The 21,355-nt window shown below is 42.3% G+C and overlaps 1 protein-coding gene across 3 annotated transcripts; it reads left to right on the top strand.

Moving 5' to 3' along the window:
* Positions 1–1,068: 1,068 nt before the first annotated feature.
* Bbs5 (Bardet-Biedl syndrome 5) lies at positions 1,069–21,029 on the top strand. 3 transcript variants are annotated; one of them, XM_023719218.1, is made up of 12 exons: positions 1,069–1,207; positions 4,144–4,226; positions 5,803–5,868; positions 6,932–6,981; positions 7,124–7,251; positions 10,872–11,007; positions 13,427–13,522; positions 14,471–14,533; positions 16,720–16,854; positions 19,421–19,504; positions 20,222–20,245; positions 20,388–21,029. In XM_023719218.1, exons 2-12 carry the CDS (start codon positions 4,148–4,150, stop codon positions 20,487–20,489), a joined length of 963 nt encoding a protein of 320 aa, XP_023574986.1. In that variant the 5' UTR covers positions 1,069–1,207; positions 4,144–4,147; the 3' UTR covers positions 20,490–21,029. The 3 variants fall into 3 exon arrangements, with proteins under 3 accessions (XP_023574986.1, XP_023574988.1, XP_004634834.1); XM_004634777.2 differs by lacking the exon at positions 1,069–1,207 and adding an exon at positions 1,224–1,503; XM_023719220.1 differs by lacking the exons at positions 1,069–1,207; positions 14,471–14,533 and adding an exon at positions 1,222–1,503.
* Positions 21,030–21,355: the final 326 nt, after the last annotated feature.

Here is a 21,355-nt window from a genome sequence, read left to right as displayed (position 1 = left end):
GTGGTCTCAGGGTACACGCACTTTCCTACAAATAGCTTGTTTATCCTTCTTTATGGGGAGCAGTTCTCCCTTGTGTATAAGCACCACACTTGCTTTACCCATTCATTCATTAATGGACACATAGGCTGCTTCCAAGATTTAGCTATTATGAATTGAGGCAACCTGGGTTTTGTGAGCCAGGATCGTGCTATGTAGTTCAGCTGGCCTTGAACTCACTATAGAGCACGGACTGGCCTCAAACTGGTGGCGATCCTCCTGCCTCAGCCCCCAAGTGCTGCGATTGTAGGCGTGCGACACTGCGCCCAGTGCAGCAGCTGGGTTCTTAATCACTCTCCCGCGTTCAGTTGTATACCGCAGGGCCTCCCGAAAATTCCACTGTACATTCGTGACTGAATGAAAGGAAGTCTTCGCACATTTATGCATATCATTTGGCCTTGTAGGTCTCCTGAAAGACTAGACCTATTGTTGATTCAGAAACAACGATCTTGAGGATGCCCAGGGGTCCCCAGATCACTCTTTGTGACTCTCTGGTCGAAAGAATTGTCAAGAGTGTCGACTGCAGGGAATACAGCTGTCATCTAGCATGCTGGAGGCTGAGACCCGAAGACTGCTGCGAGTTCAAGGGCAGCCTGGGCTACATAGTGAGACCCTATCTCAAAAGACAAAAAGGGGGGGGGAGAAGGAAAAGGAAGAAGAAAAAGATTGTGTCGAAAGAAATTCCAGGGGCTGGAGAGATGGCTCAGTGGTCTAAAGCACCTACTTGAAACAAGCTTGGCAAAGCACAGGGACCGCGGTTCGATCCCCCAGCACAACATGCCAGGTGGGCTGAGCTGGACACACACAATAAATAAATAAATAAATAAATGTAATAAATGTAATAAATAAAAATAAATAAATAATTTTTTAAAAAAGAAAGAAATAGCTTGGTATTACTCAAAGTGAACTACTTAGATGAGGCATCTACCCTGGTTGGCTAATAGCCGACAAAAGATCAGGGAGTTGACGCAGGAGCTGCCACTCCAGGGACAGAGGGCCCGCCAGGAGGGGTGGTCCCCCAGGACGCCGAGCCCGGCTGGAGAGGGGCCGGGAAGGGCGGCAGGCCGAGATCGGGTAGAGTCCAGCTAAGGAATTCGGAGATTTAAGTCTAAATTTTTTGCCAATACAGAGAAACAGCAGAAGGAGTGGGGCGGCTGAAGAATGTCTGGAGGTGAGAAAGGGCGCCTGGAGGTCAAGCAGTCACCCCGCCTGCAGCCTGCCGGCCTCCCTCGCTCAAATCGGCTTATGGTCGCGAGCTGGGAGGCAAGAGCGCGCGCCGCCTCGCGTAATCTTGGGCCTCGGCGCCCGCCGTAGACGTGGTGAGAGAAGCCGCCCGTTGCCTTGGAGCTGGCGAGACGCCGCTGGGCCTCGGGGCTGGGAGAGGGCCTGGCCGCGGGCTCTGGTCACCATGTCGGTGTTGGACGTGCTTTGGGAGGACCGGGACGTCCGCTTCGACGTCTCCTCCCTGTGAGTCTCCGGGATTCCCTCGGGCCTGCCGCCTGCAGAGGGCGACTCGGCGCCGACTCCGGCCGGGGCGGCGAGGGGGGCGGCGGCTTGCGCGGGGAGGCGCCGCGGTGGAAACGCGGCCGCACTGCAGCTTGGGCTAGGTGCGCTCTCCGGCCCTGACCCAGACCAGGACCTGTCAGGAATGTGACCTGCGCGGGGGCAGGGACCACCCAGGGCCTGGGCGTCCGCTGAGCCCGACTGATATTGGGATTTCAGTTTCGCGCGGGGCAGGGGACATAGGCAGGGACTCAGGAAACGGGGTTCCAAAGCTAGGTCTGGAAGAGCGACGCCTTTTGTGGGCCCTTGCACAAATGACTTTTAATTTTTCGGTGGGGGTGTGTGTGTGTTTGAGACAGAGTTTCACGTGCGGTTCAGGCTGGCTTCAAACTCAGCGATCCTCCTGCCTCAGCCTCCCAAATGGTGGGATTACGGATGTACGCCACCACGCCCAGCCGATTTAAAAACATTCTGAATTCGAGTTTTCTTTTGTTTATAAAACGAGGGGAGTGGGAGAGAATATTCTTCACCATTCTGAACCATTGATGCAAGCATGGAATCCCGGAACTCCCAGGGGCTGAAGCAGGAAGACCTTGAATGTGAGGCTGCCCGGTATCAAAGGGAGACCTGTCTCAATAAACAAAACATCTTACTCCCGGCCCAAAATTTGTATTTGATACTTTAATCTCATTCATCTGAATCACCAACCAGGAGGCCAGTTTTAGATCCTTCCCTCCGAAAAGTTCTAGGGGCTGGAAATCCCTGTTGGTACTTTAAACGTTTGGAAACATTAAAGCTGATGTTCTTGGATGATCTGCCTGGGGCTTCTTAGCCACTTCTTAACGGGTGACCCCTCTTTAGAGGAAAACTACTAGATGTTGGTACATTTGTCAGGCTTTACTGTGCTTGGACAACTAAGACTAACATAATGTTAGGTCCTGTAAGAGGTTGGAAGGAATTAGTTTTTGGAATTTTGTGTGTGTGTGTGTGGTACCGGGCATTGAACTCAGGACCCTGAGTTTGTCCTGCAAGCACTTATTCTACTGAGCTATTTCCCCGTCCCTTGGTTGGAAGGAATTATTACACACATTGTTTAACTTTTTCTTTCATTCTTAGAGGACTCAATCCAAACAAATGTCTGTTTCATGAACATTTTCAGTGTTTTTGGTTTTTTTTTGTGGAACCGGGGATTGAACTTAGGCCCTTGCACTTGCCAGAGAAGCGCTTATTCCACTGAGCCATCTCCCCGGCCTTCAATGTATTAAACATCATATACTTCCTATATGCTGGTTAATGTGCTGGTAGCTAGAAATACAAAAATAATAAATGATTCTCATCGTGCTCTCCACCCATTCTGTGCAAGAAATACAGAGACGGCTATGGTAAATGTGGTTAAAAGCCATTCTGAAGAAAGAAAGAAAAAAAAAAAACAACCAGGGACAATGGAAGAACAGCTGTCATGCCCAGAAAAAGGCTCAAAGAAGAAATATTTCAACCGCACCTGCCCGTCACTAAGCAGGACTTGACTGCTCAGATAGGGCGCAAGGATTCTAGAAAAAGAAAAAGTAGAATCCGTGTCTTGGAGATACAGACATCTTTGGCAGAAGGCCAAACACTGCCCACTGAGAGGCAGGAGAGGCAGGGAAAGGTAGGTTAGCCAGACTGCGAGATGCTCAGCTGAGGATCCTAGACTTGTGCCTCTCTCAGGCGCTGGATGATGCCAGAGGTTTACAGTAGGAAAGTAAGTTGATGAGATAGCATTTTCAGTAGTTGCTTAAGTTGGTTCTGTAACGTAGTTATTAGAACGTTCTCCTTGTAATCTGCTAGTTTGTTTTTTCAGCATTTTTGGTGTGTTTGTTGACACTTTAGAATTGTACTACTGGGCAAGTTCTTCTTGTATCTAATGATATGCTAAGGCCTGAGGATGTTTTGCATACAACTCTTCTTAGCTGTTCCTACCTTCCCTAGCACTCTGATGTCTTATCCTCTACTTAGATACCTTGGGGGCTGGGTGTGAGGGGGTGGCTCTTCCCTGGCCACCAAATTGGGGCCATATGGGTCAGACTGGCATTCAAGGTTCTCTGGTACCTGGTTCCTCCTTAGTGACCCAGTTGAGTTTCTCACTCAGCACCTCTTCCCCAGGCTGGTCTTGTCCTGCTCTGGTCTTTCTGTTCTCTCTTTCATCACAGACTCTCCTGTCTTTCCCTTGCAGTTCTCCAGACGCTGCCCCTGCCTCCTAGTTCTGCTTACCCCACACAGCACTGGCCACTCCAGCTTACGTGTGTGTGTGTGTGTGTGTGTGTGTGTGTGGCCAGCTCAGCCCACCAGGGGGCGGGGCTGGCTGGCATGTGGTGCTGGGGGATTGAACCGCGGTCCCTGTGCTTTGCTAAGCTTGTTCTAAGTAGGTGCTTGAGACCCCTGAGCCATCTCTCCAGCCCCAGCCCTGCTGATGTTGAGGTTCTTCACAGACCTCACTCCCACATGCACGAGCACTTGGGCTATGTCATTTATATGGTCCGCCACGTGGAGGCGTGTCTCTGCTCCATGAGGAGATTATAAGACATTGTTGTAACTATAACATTAAAACTTTTATGTTTGTTTTAGACAAATGGAGATGAGACCTGGTGAAGTCCTTATTGATTGTTTAGATTCAGTTGAAGACACCAAAGGAAATAATGGGGACAGGGGTAAGTATATTTTATAATATATTTTATGTTTTTGGTTTAATTTACAAATGTTGTATTAGCTGGAGAGTATACGAAACAACATCATATATAAATGTAATCAACCTTTGTGTAATTGTAATAAGCCTCACTTGGGAGGCTGAGGCAGGAGGATTGAGGCAAACTTGAGGCCAGTTTGGGTTCCATAGTAAGTTCAGGGCCAGCCTACATGGTATAATGAGACTTGTCTCAAAACAACAACAATAACAACAAAATGCAATTGTGAGAATAAAAAGGTTGAGTCCCTAGTTGCCTCAGACTTCAGTAGAAAAACAGATATAGATATTAAACCTATAGCCAAGGAATGCAAATTCTCCGCCAGCATTAGTCCTGGTTCTGACATCAGCCTTATCCAGTAACTGATGGACTTCACCAAAGCCACCATCGCTGTCAGCAGGGACACATCTTGTGGACAGCTGGACCCCCCTGAAGACAGTCTGGATACCACTTTGCCGAAGCCTTTAGGTGGCTCCAGGCCAAGAGAGGATGAAGCATCTAGCAGCAAATGTTTTGCTTTGTGCCTTTGGGGGGAACAGTCATCCCAGCGTCACAATGGTGTGTCTTGCTGAACTGTGAATTCACTTGGAGCTAAAAGAAGTGTGGTCGTGGTCAGCACGTATTCTTGGCAAGTTGGCAAGCATGCTGCCTGACAGCCCAGCCTCCAGGATAGACAGTGGGCAGTAGAAACACATCCCTTACTTCATCAGGGATGCCCTGAGTGCAGAATCCTGTTTCTGTACTCACTTTGGAGTAAGGCAAACAAAAGGCCTCCCTGATCAGAAATCTCCATCCTAGGTGCCTGAAATCCTACTTGGAACACAAATGACTCTTTGTATGTGCACTGATCTCAGAAACCTTTGTTTAACTGAAATGTCACAAAAGTGCCCAGAGCCTCTGGTTGATAAGAAGGTAGAAGAGGGCAGGGAAATCCTGTTCAGCTCACAGCAGAATTGAGTGGATAATCATTTAAGTGAGAACTGCTAGGAGGATGCTCACAGCAGGCATGAATGTGCAGAGGGGAGTTCTTTGAGAAGTCTTACTTCAGCGAATGGCTTTGTGTTATATTATCCCATACTAAGTTATACACCTACTACCTGCCAGGACCCCAGAACATTTTCTCACAGGACAAAAAAACTAGTACACAAAGTAGGGCGTATGGTGCACGCCGGTAATTCCAGGACTTTAGAGGCTGAGGCAGGAGAATCAAAAGCTGAAGGCCATCCTGGATTATGTAGTGAGTTCAAGGCCAGGCCAGCCTGGACTACATAGCCAGACCCTATCTCAGGAAAAAAAACAAAAGCTCACAACTCTCTTCTTGGTCAGTCTGAGTCAAACCAGTACTGCAGTGAATGACTGAATCTCCTCTCTCAGCCTCACGCTTTGTTTCTCTGCGATTCTGAATCATACAATCGTACATAGAGGAAATTTGTGTGCAGAACATTTCTTTTGATCTTGGGCAAGAATTCCACAAATACCTCATACTGAAAAAAGGAGTCCTTAAATAAGCTAATCATTTTTTTTTTTATGTATTTGTTTATAGGTAGACTTTTAGTAACTAATTTAAGAATTATCTGGCATTCGTTGGCATTACCCAGAGTCAATCTTTGTAAGTATCCTTGTTAGATGAAATTCTAAGGAAAAAAAAATCCTTTGTCTGGGAACTTGGGTGATAGCTTTTGATACCAAAAAAAAAAAAAAAGGGAAAAAGAGAAAAGAAAAAGCTGTACAATGATATATATCAAAATTTCAGAAATCTTGGACTAACCACAGGATGTTTTGTAATGTAGAAGTAATGATTCATTCTTACTTTTTAGTCTGTAATAGTGTCTTGGACATAGATGAGATCAGGGATTTCATACTGAATATGTTTGTCTTTGTTTTTGCTTCTTTGACAGTTTGCTATAATGTGTTCTGAGAAATCCCAAGGAAGGAAGATTTAAACGCTAATAAAAGTCTTTCATTTTTTGTCGTATTAGACGTGCCTTGCCTTTTAAAATTTTTTTATTTTTTTGGATCTTTTTGAGAGGGTCTCACTCTGCAGTTCAGGCTGGCCTTGCACTCACTTTGTAACCCAGGCTCTTCCTGCTCACCGTGATCTTCCTTCCTCGGCTTCCTCAGTGCTGGGATTACAGGTGCACACTACCTTACCCAGCACTGTTTTGCTTACTTTTTAAAATCATTTTAGATTATTCAGTTAGAATTATTTTGACATTGTGGTGTTAATATTTTTAATAAATAAACCTGGCATAGTGGCACACACCTGTAATCCTAGCACTCGGGAGACTGAGGCAGGAGGATCACCATGAGTTCGAGGCCAGCTTGGGCTACATAGTGAGTGCAAGGCTAACATGAACTACACAGCAAGACCTTGTCTCAAAATAACCAAAAACAATAGCAACAAAAATATTTTCAATAAATAATGCTGTGTATGTTGCAGAAAAAGCATATTTCATTCTTCCTATGAGTGTTTTTGTTTGTCAGAGAGACAGAATCAAATATTTTTTAATTATTTAACTAAAATGTGTAATTACTTCCTGATAGTTTAAAAGTTGTATTTCTATTTGTGTTTAATTTTTTAAATGTTAAAAGTTTTATATGTATGTTTTTGTATGAAGTAATTTTTCTCTGCTTGTATCATATTCCTTAAATTCTTTGGTTTTGAATTTTAGCTATTGGTTACAACTGCATATTGAATATTACAACAAGGACTGCTAACTCTGTAAGTCTGAAAAACCTTATTGAGAGATACATATGTTTATATACATAGTGAAACATTAGATATTTGAAGTTAATATTTGTTTTTACTTTAAACGAACAATTGCTCTTCAGGTCTAAACTTTAAAATAAATTTGTTCTTACAGAAGTTGCGAGGCCAAACTGAAGCTCTTTACATACTAACAAAGTGTAACACTACTCGCTTTGAATTTATATTTACCAATTTGGTTTCTGGAAGTCCTAGGCTTTTTACGTCTGTGATTGCAGTGCACAGGTATAGTATACGTTATGGAATAATCTAATATACTGCTGTGACATAGATATGGTAGAGCTGGGCATGGTGGCACATTCCTGTAATCCCAGCAATTGGGAAGCTGAGGCAGGAGGACTGCCAAGAGGTCAAAGCCAGCCTGGGCTACACAGGGAGACCCTGTCTCAGAAAAAAAAAAAAGGCCATTTGGAAGAATGAAAGTATCTTCTCCAAAGTTTTTGTGGTTTTTTTTGGTGGTACTGGAGATTAAGACCCTGCCTTTGCCAGGCCAGCGCTTGTTCTACTGAGCGATCTCCCCAGCCCCCACCAAAGCTTTATTATAGTTATCCTAAAGAGGGCACATACCATTAGCATAGAAGAAGCACTTTGAAGTAATTTTTTTTTTAATGTATTTGGCACAGGGTCTCACTGTGCAGCTCAGACTTGTAGTGGTCCTTCTGTCTCAGCCTCCCCGGCATTGGGATTACAGGGGTGTGCCACCATGCCCAGGCTCTGGCTGGCTCAGCATGTCCAGGGGCGGGGCCAGTGCGGCACATGGTGCCAGGGATCAAACCCAGGTCCCTGAGCCTGCCAATGGTGCCCTTCACCAGCCCCTTGAAGTAATTTATAAAATATGTAAGAGTACTGAAGATTTTTTAAAATTTCTTTTCTTTCTTTTTTTGTTTGTTTGTTTTTTGGCAGAATGGGGGATTGAACTCAGGCTCTTGCACTTACCAGGCAAGTGCTTACTCAATTGAGCTATCTCCCCGGCCCCTCAAAAAAATTTCTTTTAAAGATTTTATGTAATCTATTAAGGTAGTTAAACTGAAATAGAGAATTGATATTCAGTAGTAATATGGGGTTTTTTTTGGCTCCGAATGCCTTCAGGGCAGGTTTGGCTGGCTTGAGTTGTGGGGATCGAACCACAGCAACCTGAGCCTGACTGCTTTGTTGAAGCAGCCACTTAAACAACTTAGCTAAGGGGCAGGCCCCCTCAGTAGTAATATGTTAAATAATTCAAATAAATAGATTTATTTTTATAGCACCAATACACATATTTGGGTGTTTTTCCTAAAGCGTCTTGCTTGCTTGTTTGCTTTCTTGTTTTTTATTGTACCAGGGATCAAACTTAGGACCTTGTGCTTGCCAGGCAGGTCCTTATACCACTGAGCTATCTTCCCATCCCCTTTTTTGTGTGTGTTTTTAAGACAAGCTCTTGCTATGCAGTTCATGCTGACCTTGAGTTCACTTTGTAGTCAAAGCTGGTCTCAAACTTGCAACAGTCCTGCCTCAGCTTCCCTAGTGCTGGGATTACAAGTGTCAACCAGCATGCCTGGCCTCAGGCTAGCTTTGAACTTACTGTATAGCCCCAGCTGCCTCGAACTTGTGACAACCCCCCTGCCTCAGCCTCCTGAGTGCAGGGACAACAGGTGTTATTTGTTCAGTTCATCTCTTTTTCACTCGCTCCGCTCTTCTTTTTTTTTAAACCAGCTGTATATGCTATGGTTTTTTAAAATTAAGCTAAGCCAGGCATGGTAATTTACACCTCTAGGGGCTGGAGAGATGGCTCAGTGGTCTAAAGCAGCTACTTGGAACAAGCTTGGCAAAGCACAAGGACCGCGGTTCAATCCTTGAGCACCACATGCCAGCCAGCCTCGCCCCCTGGTGGGCTGAGCTGGCCACACACACACACAATAAATAAATGTAATAAATAAATAAATAAATAAATAATTAAAAAAAAATTTACACCTCTAATCCCAACACTCAGGAGACTGAAGCAGGAAGATGCTGTGAGTTTGAGACTAGCCTGGGTTATGCACTGAGTTCAAGGCCAGCCTGAACTACACAGTGAGCTCTGTCTCAAAAATTAACCAAACCAAACCAAAAAAAGATGGGTTATGAGGACAAAGTGTGTAATGATTGGTGTTTCTTCTATTACTAGTAATGTTGAAATTTTTCATATGTATTTGGCTAAAGTTTTCTGTAAATATCTTAATTATACCATTATCTGTCATACAGGTTGCAAGTATTTCTTAGTTGTCTTTTTTATTTTGTTGATGAAAAAAAAAATATATATATATATGTTTGGGGCTGGGGAGCTAGCTCAGCAACATAAGCACCTGCTTTGTAAGTACAAGGTCCTGAATTCAATCCCCAGTACCACACACACAAAAATAATAATGATAGTATAAAAAATAAAAAAATACACACACACACATGCATATTACTTTGTTTTGTTATTACAGTGCTAGAATTGAATCCAGGGAGCACTGAACTAGATCTCCAGACCCTTTTTAATGTTTTTTTACTTTTTTTGGGGGGTGAACTGGGGATTGAACTCAGGCCCTTACACTTTCCAGGCAAGCTCTTATTCAACTGAGCTATCTCCCTGGCCCCTAAAGCTTAGTTCTTTATGGTACTTGTAAGTATTATGAAATGAAAAACTTTAAATGACAGATGAGATGAAAGCTGCATTTCTTTAGTAATATAAAAATATATGTTTGCCTCCAAATGACTTGTAGCATAAATTGTGTCCACATTTTCTATTGGTTAAGTATTGATAACAGCACTAAAGAAAATTAGATTTACAAAGCAGAATGGTCAAATCCTACTAACAAGTAACATATTAAAATACTAATTAAAGTAACAATCAAAATTAAGAGGAAATATTATAAATTTATATAAGTAGATTACACAGTTACTACAGCTGATAAAGGTCTTTAGTCTTGTAAAAGTGAATAAATTAGCCTGTTTTCATGTAAAATAAAATCAGAATTGACAGCTAGGCCTAGTGGTGCACACCTATAACCCTAGCACTTAGGAGGCTGAGGCAGGAGAATTATCAAGAATTCAAAGGTCAGCCTGAAATGCAGAGTGAGACTGTTTCAAAAAAGCCCAAAATAATATAAAATGGAATTAACTGATAAAAAGTTAGTCAGATTCTTTTGTCTGTGTGATCTGTTAAAAAGGAGACATGGGACGAGAACAAAATCAGAAGTTTTCTTTTTCTTTCTTTTTTTTTTTTTTTTTTTCATATTTAGTACAGGGCCTCACTACATAGATCAGACGTAGATTGTCTGCCTGAGCAGGCACTTTAATCTGCTGAGCTACTTGGCTGGCCCCCAAATCAGAGATTTTCTTCTCCCTTTATTCCTATCCCCGCCTCTCCTCACCCCTCCCCTTAGCATCCATTTTGGAACTGGGATAGTTTCATTCTGCTTCTCTGTGTGAAGTACAGGTCACAGAGAGAAAAGTAACTTAACTTATGCTTGTGTCAAAAGAATAATGATCCCTTGACTACAATAGGGCAGTAGCCAGGCATGGTGGCACACAGCTCTGGTCCTAGCACTCAGGCTGAGACAGGAGGATTGCCTTGAGGTCAAGGCCAGTCTAGACTATGTAGCAAGACCCTGCCTCAAAAAAAAAAAAAAAGAAAAGAAAAGAAAAGAAAAATGGAGTATAAATACTACACTGACGTGACAAAGTCTACTAAAAATGTATAATCACCAAACCTCATTAGAAAATAATTTCAAATTTCATAATAATTGAGAGTAATACTGATGATTATATATTTAGCAGGTAAGTAAATATTAACTAAGGAAGCCACAATTCAGGTTTGGACAGTCTTTTGTTCTTCTTTGTAGAGCGTATGAAACTTCTAAAATGTATCGTGATTTTAAATTAAGAAGTGCGCTGATTCGAAACAAGCAGCTCAGACTACTACCAAAGGAACACATGTATGATAAAATCAGCGGCGTGTGGAATCTGTCCAGTGACCAGGTACTGTGTGCAGGGCCAGTGAGCCTTTGCTGCTGGATTTGAGTAGTCACTTTTTTTCATTTTTCCATTCGTCATGAGGTTTTTTTTTTTTTTTTGTATTTTTAGGGAAGGGTCTACAGCGTGTTCAGGGTCTTCTCACTACTAGATTGGACTCTTAGTGATCTGCCTGTTTACAGCCTCCCAAGAGCTGGGATTATAGGCTCGCGCCACCACGCCCAGTCACAATTCCTGTCTCAGCACGCCCTGGGGGCGGGGCAGGCACAGCAGGCCCCTGGAGCAAAGCCCTGGCCCCTGCGCCTGTTTGCAGGTGCTTTAATCTGCTGAGCTATTTGGCTGGCTCTCATCATTAGTTTTTATATTCATTCAACTCTTAATTATTAAAATAGGGGCTGGTGAGATGGCTCAGTGGTCTAAAGCACCTACTTAGAACAAGCTTAGCAAGGCACAGGGACCGCGGTTCAATCCCCCAGCACCACATGCCAGCCAGCCCCACCCCATGGTGGGCTGAGCTGGCCACACACACACACACACACACACACACAAATAAATAAATAAAATTAAAAAAAAATTATTAAAATAGCATTGTAGGGGGCCGGGGAGATGGTTCAGTAGGATAAGTGCTTCCCTGGCAAGCGCAAGGGTCTGAGTTCAATCCCCAGTTCTGAAAAAAAAAAAAAAAAAAAAAATAGCATTGTAAAATAGCATTGATGTTAGTGTTATAGCTCATGGTATGAAACAGTATTACTTTTGTTTGTTTGAGGCAGTCTTGATTAGTTACCCTTGAATTCACAGTGATCCTTTGCCTCAGCCTCCCCATTTGTGGTTAGACCCTTACCTGTAGCATAATCCCTGGGATTTATTAGCTAAAGAAATGTTCCGGGATTACAAGATACATAGTTGTATTAAAAATAAGGATATTGCTAGACACACACCTATAATCCCAGGAGGATTGCTGCAAGTTCAAGGCCAGCCTGAGCTACACAGTGACTTCCAAGTCATTCTGAACTATATAGTGAGACCCTGTCTCTAAAAGGAATTATTTTGTACAAATTGAGACGTCATTAAATTATGAGAATAATGGAGGCTGGTATTTTTGCATAACGATTTCTTATGAGACATTTGTACTATTTTTGTTTATTTGTAGTGGAAGAAACATCATTTTCTCTGATGTTTTAAACTTGGCCATTGGAAAATAGAGGTGTGGGTTTGATGTTAATTGTTTTATACCCAACCTCAAGTACAGAGTAAGGAAATTTCTCTGGATATTGGAGGGGGTGGAACTCAAGAATGATGAATGGTAGAAGTACATAATCTTGGTAACATGTTTTCAAATTTTGAAGATTTTTTGTAGCTGGGTATGATGGCACACGCCTATAATCCCAGCACTTGGCAAGAGAATAGCTGCAAGTTCAAGGCCAACCTGGGCTCCATAGTGAGTTCAAGACCAGCTAGACCTACATAGCAAGACCCTGTCTCAAAGAAAAAAAAGTTTTGAGACCCGTTAACTAATATACTGAAATAATTTTGAATAAGATGTTCACAGATCATAGAACTAAACATTTTGATCTGTAATTAGTATTGAAGAGTCATAAAATGTCTTGTGTATTAAGGAGTTATTACATGTTTTGTTTTCTCTCTTGGTGTAACTCCTTTGCTTTAACTGGCGTCAGATTTTTGGGCAGGGGGCATGGTCTCAGTATGAACTGGCCTTGAACTCATCGTGTAGGCCAGGAAGTGAACTCACAGGGATCCTCCTTTAGCTCCTGAGTACTGGGACTATAGGCATGCACCATCACACTTGGCTATCTCAAATTTTAGATAATAATTTTAGTGAAATTTATTACTTATAAAATGCTTGCGGGGCCGGCAAGATAGCTCAGCAGACTAAGTGTCTGCTTAGGCAAATGCTGGGACCAGGGATTTAATCCCCGGTATGGCATGCCATGCTGGCCCCACCCTCGGGTGCACTGAGCCAACTGAGTCCAGACATGGTAGTGGACATCTGTAATCCCAGCATAGGGGAGGCTGAAAACAGGAGAATCACTATGAGTCCAAGCTACATAGTGAGACCCTGTACCAACTTAAAAAATAAATAAAATGCTTGCTTTGCAGCAGGCACTCTACTGAGAGCTTTATTTAATCCAATTCCCATTTCACACTTGACAAAATTCACCAGGAAGAAAGTTGCCCATGGCCAGACAACACCTGAAGCGTTCATGTTTGAACTCTTGCGCGGCTCCAGGATAGATTTTAGAGTCATCTAAGTGTCCTACCAGTGAGCAGTGGCATCAGTGACATTCCATAATAGTTTAGGTATTGTTCTGGTTCTGTGATAATCAAAAATACATTCTTCTTATGTTTAAGAAAAAAAGATATACAAATAAATGATCACTGATTTATTTCTCACTCTGCTTTACAGGGAAATTTGGGAACGTTTTTTATTACCAATGTGAGAATTGTGTGGCATGCAAACATGAATGACAGTTTCAATGTTAGTATACCGTACCTGCAGATTGTAAGTACATTCATTTTGTTGACCTTATTCAAATACAGGGTAATTTTTGTTTCATTTTTTGAGGAAGGGTCTCACCATATATTCTGGGCTGGCCTTGAACTCACTATGTACCCCTGGCTGGCTTGAACTCATGGCAGTCCTTCACCTCAGCCTCCCAGGTGCTGGAATAACAGGTGTGTGCCACCTCACCCAGCTGGCCAAGGCTGTCTTTTGCTACGTTTTTTAAATATCTAATTTACTTTAAAATAGTTGATAATTCATTCACATCCCAAATATTGAGCACCTACTCTGTGCTAGGAAGTGGAGAGAAAATAATGAAAATCATGAATCAGTATGTAGTTGTTGCCATCAAAGACATTTCAGTCTGCTGAGGAAAGCAGCTTATTAAACCAGAGAATCAGGCAACTGGTCATGTAAAGAAGTATGGGATGTTGTCATCACTACTGGGAAGGTGCCCGAGTCCACATAGGTGTTTGCTAAGCTGAGTTTGTATTGTTCTTTGTGGTTCTGTAGTGCATCGATATGGGCCACAACTTGCCTAACCTGGCCTCTGTTATGCTGAACAGTTACTGTGCAGTGAACAACTTTGTTCTTTCTGTTCTTCAAACAGAATCTCTTTTGCTCTTTTAAGAATTGAGTTGCCAAGTGTGGCCTCAGGGACGATTCATCCCGGCCCCAGCAGCTTGCAACCTGATCTCATGACTGTTTGTCACTGCAGCAGTCAGGTTCTAAGTGCGCCTGCTCCGCAGACCCCTTGATGCTTCTGTGAGCGGCTTGTGTCTTCCAATTCCATCACTATGAGTAGCAGCCACTGTGTCAGCTCTGCAGGGGCTTTCAAAGGAAATAGGGACTCTGGACTATGAGAAGTAGGTCCTATGGGAAAGTTTTAAAGACTTGTTGTCATATAATAAAAACATGCATTTTCTTTTCTTTTTGTGTTATATCTAGCGTTCAATAAAGATTCGAGATTCAAAATTTGGTTTAGCTCTTGTCATAGAAAGCTCTCAGCAGGTAAGATAATTTACATTTTTATTAATCTTATATAAATTGTTAACACAATGCCATGGCCCAGGGTTTTAGTTTTATTCATAAGGTAACCAGTTTGTATCCAAGAAGAATGATAGCTATAACATGAAGGATATAGAATGTTTTAGGTCATGCAGTAATTATCTCCATAGGAAAAGTCCTGTCTGTCTTTTGTTGTACAGACATAAACTTTTTTTTTTTGTCTTTTTGAGACAAGGTTTTACTCTGCAATTCAGGCTGGCTTTGAACTCACTTTGTAGCCTTGGCTGGCCTTGATCTCACAGCAGTCCTGCCTCAGCCTCCTGAGTGCTGGGATTACAAGCATGCACCACCACTGCTGGCCATAATCACTATTGTCATTATGTTTATAGCTTCTCATATTAATGACAGAAATGAAGCACCATACTCAACATGTTTCACATATTTTATCAGGGTAATAACTCCCTGCTGTTGTTCTTTCCTCCTCATTTTACAGTCAGAGAAACTGAGGCCTAGAGAAATTACGAACTTGTGATCTCACAGTTATAATAATACCTTGGTTCACAAGGGCTTCTGTTCAGTTATTGAGCAGAAGTGTTAGGTACATACATACATTTATTTATTTATTTATTTATTTATTTATTTATTTATTTTGCAGTATTGGGGATTGGATTTAGGACCTTGCGCTTGCCAGGCAGGCGCTTATCCTACTGAGCTATTTCCCCAGCCGTTAGGCACAATTTTGTTTCTGTACTTGAACTTGGCACTTGTGATGAGCCTGACCCTGCCAGCTTTCCAGAGCCATGGAGCAGATCAAGCTCCAGAACCAGGGCAGTGCTGTAGTAAGTATGGGGCCAGATCTTGATTCCAGGTCTGACTGATTTACAAGACTTTGAAAATCATGGAAAAGCATAACAGATTCTGTGTAAGATTTATTTCTCATACACAGATTATACTGTCTCTGATTTACCAAAGAGCTCCATCCTAGGAAAACATTCCTAAATTGGATTATTTTTAGTTGAGGTTTTTTTTTGTTTGTTTGTTTTTGGTGCTGAGGACTGAACCCAGGGCTTCCAGCTTGCTAGGCAAGCATTATACCACTGAGCTAAATCCCCAGCCCCAGTGGGATTCATTCTTAAATCTGACAGAGTATTTTTTTTTTTTTTAGCGGTACTGGGGATTGAACTCAGGACCTCAGGCTTGCCAGTCAAGCGCTTATTCTACTGAGCTATCTCCCCAGCCCAAGGAGAGTCTTATACTTCTTTGACACAAATATATAATTTAAAGCTTAGAAACTCCAAACTCATATGCAAAGATACTGTAAACTATTTTTCTTTAACCAGAGTGTCATCACAGGGTTAGGGTTAGGATGAACTACTTCTGTGGTTGGTATCACTGAAAGTCTGCAATTCAAATGTTCAAAAATCAGGGACTTGGTGCCTGCAGTATTTAATTACAAAGTGCTATGTTCCCGTTTCACCATATATTTTTTTAAAATGCCTTTAAATGAAACATTCACAGTACATTTTTTAGGAAGGTGTGGTGGACGCCTGTAATCCCAGCACTTGGGAGACTGAGGCAGGAGGATTGCTGCAAGTTCTCAGCCAGCCTGGGCTGCATAGTGAGTTCAAGGACAGCTGAAGCTACATAGCGAGACCCTGTGTCAAAAACTAAAAAAAAAAAAAAAAAAATTCTTACTCTTCAAGGAGAAATCATTGTTTTTCTTCTTTTAATGTATAGTCTGGGGGCCAGGGAGATAGCTCAGTAGAATAAGTGCTTGCCTGGCAAGCACAAGGGCCTGAGTCCAATCCCTGGTTCCACACACACACACACACACACACACACACACACAAAGTGTAGTCTGTTGTTTTCCAAGGTCCAGCTCACAGGAAACTTTGTTCCCTTTGCCTTCACAGCCTGAAGTGCACTTTTAAAACAAAGCACTGTGGTGTCTGGTGCAGCATTCAGAATGCTGGGGGTGGGGTGCAGGTGAGAGCTGCTGAAGGAGAAGCCAAGCTGGCTGCTGTCGCCACTGCTTAAATGTCACTTCTGTTGTCAGGATTTTCATAGTGAGGAATTTAATTTTTAAAAAATCAGCTTAAATGTTTTGCTGTAAAATAAGGACAACTAGTAGTATAGTTTATCATGTACTATACACACCATTCCTCAGGCCTTTTTTTTTTTTCTTATAGAGTGGAGGATACGTCCTTGGCTTTAAAATAGATCCCGTGGAAAAACTACAGGAGTCAGTGAAGGAAATCAATTCACTTCACAAAGTGTATTCTGCCAATCCGATATTTGGAGTGGATTATGAAATGGAAGAAAAGGTAACTTGTTCATTACATGAAATACAGAGTTTGCCAAATTAAGCTCCGCCTATAGGTTCCAATATCAACACATTGCATATAATTTTACTCGAAACCACTTCGAAAATGATGGGTACAGGGCTGGTGAGATGGCGCAGTGGTCTAAAGCACCTACTTAGAACAAGCTTAGCAAAACACAGGGACCGCGGTTCAATCCCCCAGCACCACATGCCAGCCAGCCCCGCCCCCTGGTGGGCTGAGCTGGCCACACACAGACACAAAATAAATAAATAAATAAATAAATAATAAAAAAAAAAAAAGAAAATGATGGGTACACAAGCCAAGCATTGTGGTGCACGCCCCCAACAGTCAAGAGGCCAGGGCAGGAGGATCACTGTGAGTTTGAGGCCATTGTGGGCTATGTAGCAAGACTCTGTCTGCAGAAAAGCCAGAACATAAGTAAGCATGTAAATAAAGAAACTGAAGGGCCAGGGAGATAGCTCAGTAGAATATGAAGGACCTGAGTTCAATTCCTGGTTCCACCAAAAAAAACAAAACAAACTGTGAAGACTTCAGACTATGCTGGAGGGGGTGAAGGGCTCACACCTTCTGGGAGATGACCCTGGCTGTGGCACATTGCTCCCTGGCCTGGGTCTCCTGGCCCCCCAGCTCTTCTCACAAGGACAGCCGTGATCTCTCACCTGTCAGCTTTGTGTCCTGCTTCAGCCTCCCATTAGCACAAGACACCATTCTCTTCCCCACTGTTCCTGACAGCAGCTCTCCTGTTCCTGTGGATCAGTGCCTCCCTAGGCCATGGTGCTGAAATGTTTTGGTGCCACCTTTTGTTTTGAGACCCAGTCTTGCTGTATTATCCACGTTGGTGTCAAACTCTTGTGATTAAAGGAGTGGTTCTCCTGCCTCAGCCTTCCAAGAACTAGGCTGTCAGCAGGTCATCAGAGTTTGCAAGCTTGGGGGTTTAGGCTATCACCCCACCTTCCTGCTCTGTGCCTGTCTTTTGGCTTTTGGCTGCTGCAGTAGGCCTGGCCCTCTAGGTCTGTGGGCATCGCTCACCTCTGTCCTCACTGGGGCTCTTGCTGTCTGCTTGGTGATTGTACTGCACTCTGCAGCCCCTCAGAGGCGCTCTCACCATCTGCCCAGTCGCCCTCACCCTGGCCCTTTGTCCCTCTGCTACCCCATGGTGCCCTTGAGCTGTTCTCCTCCGTGTCAGGCTACATGGCAGCCGTCATCTCTGCCTGTCCCACTGCTCCTGCGTCACAGCAGGGATTCAAGGGCCAGGCTGGAGGTGAGCCACTCCTTCCCCTGTCCACTCTGCCTTAGCTGTTACCTGCGCCTGCAGTGTCGGCAGCTGGGCTTTGAGGACACCTCAGGGTCTCTGATCTTGGCACCATCAGCTTAGCTCACTTCTGCATACTTGAAGTAGTATCTCTTGGATGAGGGTCCCAGATAATGTCAGCTGAACTTACATTTCAGGGTTTATCTTAGTAATTCAATTAAGTACATAATTATCCAAGCCAGCACCATAGTTGAGGCCTTGAATGAGAGCCTGGAGAAGTCTCCTTTTTCTCAAAGTGACACCTTCCTGGTATCTATTCCACATCTCTAGCCTGGTCAGAGTTAGCTGTACTCAGAACCTTGGTGGGTTCCCGCTGTCTCATTTTAAACATTCATTTAGTTATTCTAGCTTATTTTCCATTCCTATCCTTTTCTTTCCATTTATTTATTTATTTTTATATTTTGGTGGTACCAGGGATTGGACTCAGCACCTCCACTTGCCAGGCAGGCACTTAACACTGCTGAGCTATCCTTGGCCCCCTCTTTCCATTTAAATGTCAGTTCTTTTTGCTTAGAGAATAATGTTAGGGAATGAGCATAGTTTGCGGAACCTCTTGACTTCACTCTCACAATTTATTTATGGTCCTAGGCAAATCTAAGCTGTAGTTTTCTCATACAATGGAGGTAATCTGTCTCACAAAATTGTCTTTGGGGGGATTTTTAGTGTTGGGTTCTTGTGGGGTTTTGTTTTTGTTTTTTAAGACAGGATCTCACTATGTAGTTCAGGCTGGTCCTGAACTCACTATGGAGTCCAGACTGGTCAGATTTGCCTAGGATCCTTTCCTTTTCCAAAAGTTTTGTTTTTATAAAGTAAAGTGTATTAGTGTATGAGTTAATGGGTCAACATAAAGAGAACTCTACTGCCCACACCGTAAGTCCCCCAGGGCCTGGCCCAGAGCCATATTCTGGACTAGAGGGATCACTTCTGTGTCTCTCCAAACAGAATTTTCTGTCTTAATTATTCTTTCTGGCATGCAGTTCAGGTGCATCCAACATGGACACATGGTTGGGGTTTTTTTGAGAGGGGGTGGATTTTTTTGAAACAGGATATTTCTATATAGTTCTGGCTGGCCTTGAACTTGCAGCTATCCTCCTGCCTCAGCCTCCCAAGTGCTGGGATTGCAGACCTGCACCCCAATGCCCAGCTACTATTTATAGTTCTTAAGTAAATGATTTTTCTACAGTGATTATTTAATAGTGTGTCATGCATTTTGACATCTGTTGATTATTTTAGCCACAGCCCCTTGAAGCTCTGACAGTTGAACAAATTCAAGATGATGTAGAAATAGATTCTGACAATCACACGGATGCTTTTGTGGTAAGTGTCATGAAGGAAACATTAAATTTCTTGTGATTTGTATCTGAGTCATGTTTAATTAAAAACTCTGTAGAATTTGTAGAACTGTTTTACACTGTAAAACAGAGTAGAATTTGAGCCTTTTCATGTGACTTTTAAGAGTAATTTTTTTGGCAGGCGTGGTGGTACACAACTGTTATCCCAGCACTTAGGCGGTAGGCTGAGGCAGGTGGATCATTGTGAGTTTGAGGTCAGTCTGGGCTACAAAGTGAGCTCAAGGCCAGCCTGAGCTGCCTAATGAGACTCTGTCTCAAAAAGACCAAAAAAAAAAAAAAAAAAAAAAAAAAAAAAAAAAAAAAAAAAAAAAAAAAAAATATGAACTACTGCTCTCTCCAGCTCTGCATTTGCGGGCACATGCCTTGCTTTTTATCTTATTAGCATCCTCTTCTAAAAGTAAAGACATTTTATAGCTTCTAAGTCCTTCTCTTTATAGCCTCTCCAGTTAATAATTCTACTTACACATTAGTGCCAGAACATGTTTATGTAGCACTTAAAGCTTAGGCACGGACACATGAAGACTGACTGCCAGAAGTAAGCTCTGCTGTCAGAACTATAGGGTTGAGTGAGAAAACCATTTAACCCAGTAAGTAGCAAGATCATCCTGCAGGTCAGCGACAGCTCCTAAGCCCCCTTTTCTGTGTGTCAACCATGTGAAATACAATTTTCTTTTTCTTCCAGGCTTATTTTGCAGATGGCAACAAGGTAAGCACACTTCATGTGGAGTAGACTTTAAGCTTCTGCATGCTAACATTGAGCACTGGCAAACTTACGTGAACTCTGTCTCTTGTTTTTCCCTCTTCCGTGCCACCTTCTTTGTGCCTCTCACCCTCTTACCTCCCTGAAGCAACAAGATCGGGAACCCGTGTTTTCAGAAGAGCTGGGGCTCGCGATAGAGAAACTGAAGGATGGATTCACACTGCAGGGACTTTGGGAAGTGACAAGTTGATCTTGAGTTGAACTGGATTTCTATTTAGAGCTGTCTGGAGATTAAAGATACTAGATGCCTGCCATAAGGCATGGAATAGGGTTTATATTTATAGCTTTTATAGTTAAGGCTTTTACCAAAGACATTTTTAACAACTGGGGAAAAAAAACATTTTAAAAGCTGCCTATTTTGTAAAAATTATACTTAAAATTACAATTGACATGTACGTAATTGGTAAATGTTTATTCTTTATCTAAAAGTTGTAAATAACTAGTTTTCAGTCATTAAATGACTATAGTGTTAGCTTTAATAAAGAATTTATGCAGTACCATTTAATGTTTTGAAAGTATTATTTGAAATAAGACTTCTTATGAAATAAGCAGAATATCCCTTTCTTAACTATAAAAATATGGTTTGAATACATTAGCACATGTCCTCAAATGTGAGCCAACTCTAATACAATCTACAATGATTTTCAGGGGATCATTTTTGTAAAAATTATAACTACAGTATATCAATCTCTAATGTTTTGGATGTTAGTTTGTAAATAACTTCAATACAATCTTGACAAAAATATACTTTCTTTGTAAAGAAATATGGTTTTGTTCCTTTATTGGTTTTCTCCTTATTTATATTTAGTGAAATAAAATGCAGTGCCAGATCTTTGACATTTTCAAAAATAATTTTATTTTTATTGATTTTTTTTTTTTAATTTTGTAATCAGGTAAAATTTGGTAGCCCTGACATCATTCCATATTTTTTGTTAAATAATCGAAATTAGTATAAGGAGCCCCTTTTCTCTAGTGCAGAAACAGTCTATATAAAAATAGTTTAAAGGTACGGGCGCCAGGGAAGAAGCTCAGCGGCACAGGCACCTGCCTAGCAAA

The sequence above is a fragment of the Octodon degus genome, unplaced genomic scaffold (assembly GCF_000260255.1).
Source record: "Octodon degus isolate 3935 unplaced genomic scaffold, OctDeg1.0 scaffold00065, whole genome shotgun sequence".
Classification (NCBI taxonomy): Eukaryota; Metazoa; Chordata; class Mammalia; order Rodentia; family Octodontidae; genus Octodon; species Octodon degus.
Note: the sequence above shows the minus strand (reverse complement) of the source record. Positions and strands in the feature narration are given on the sequence as shown.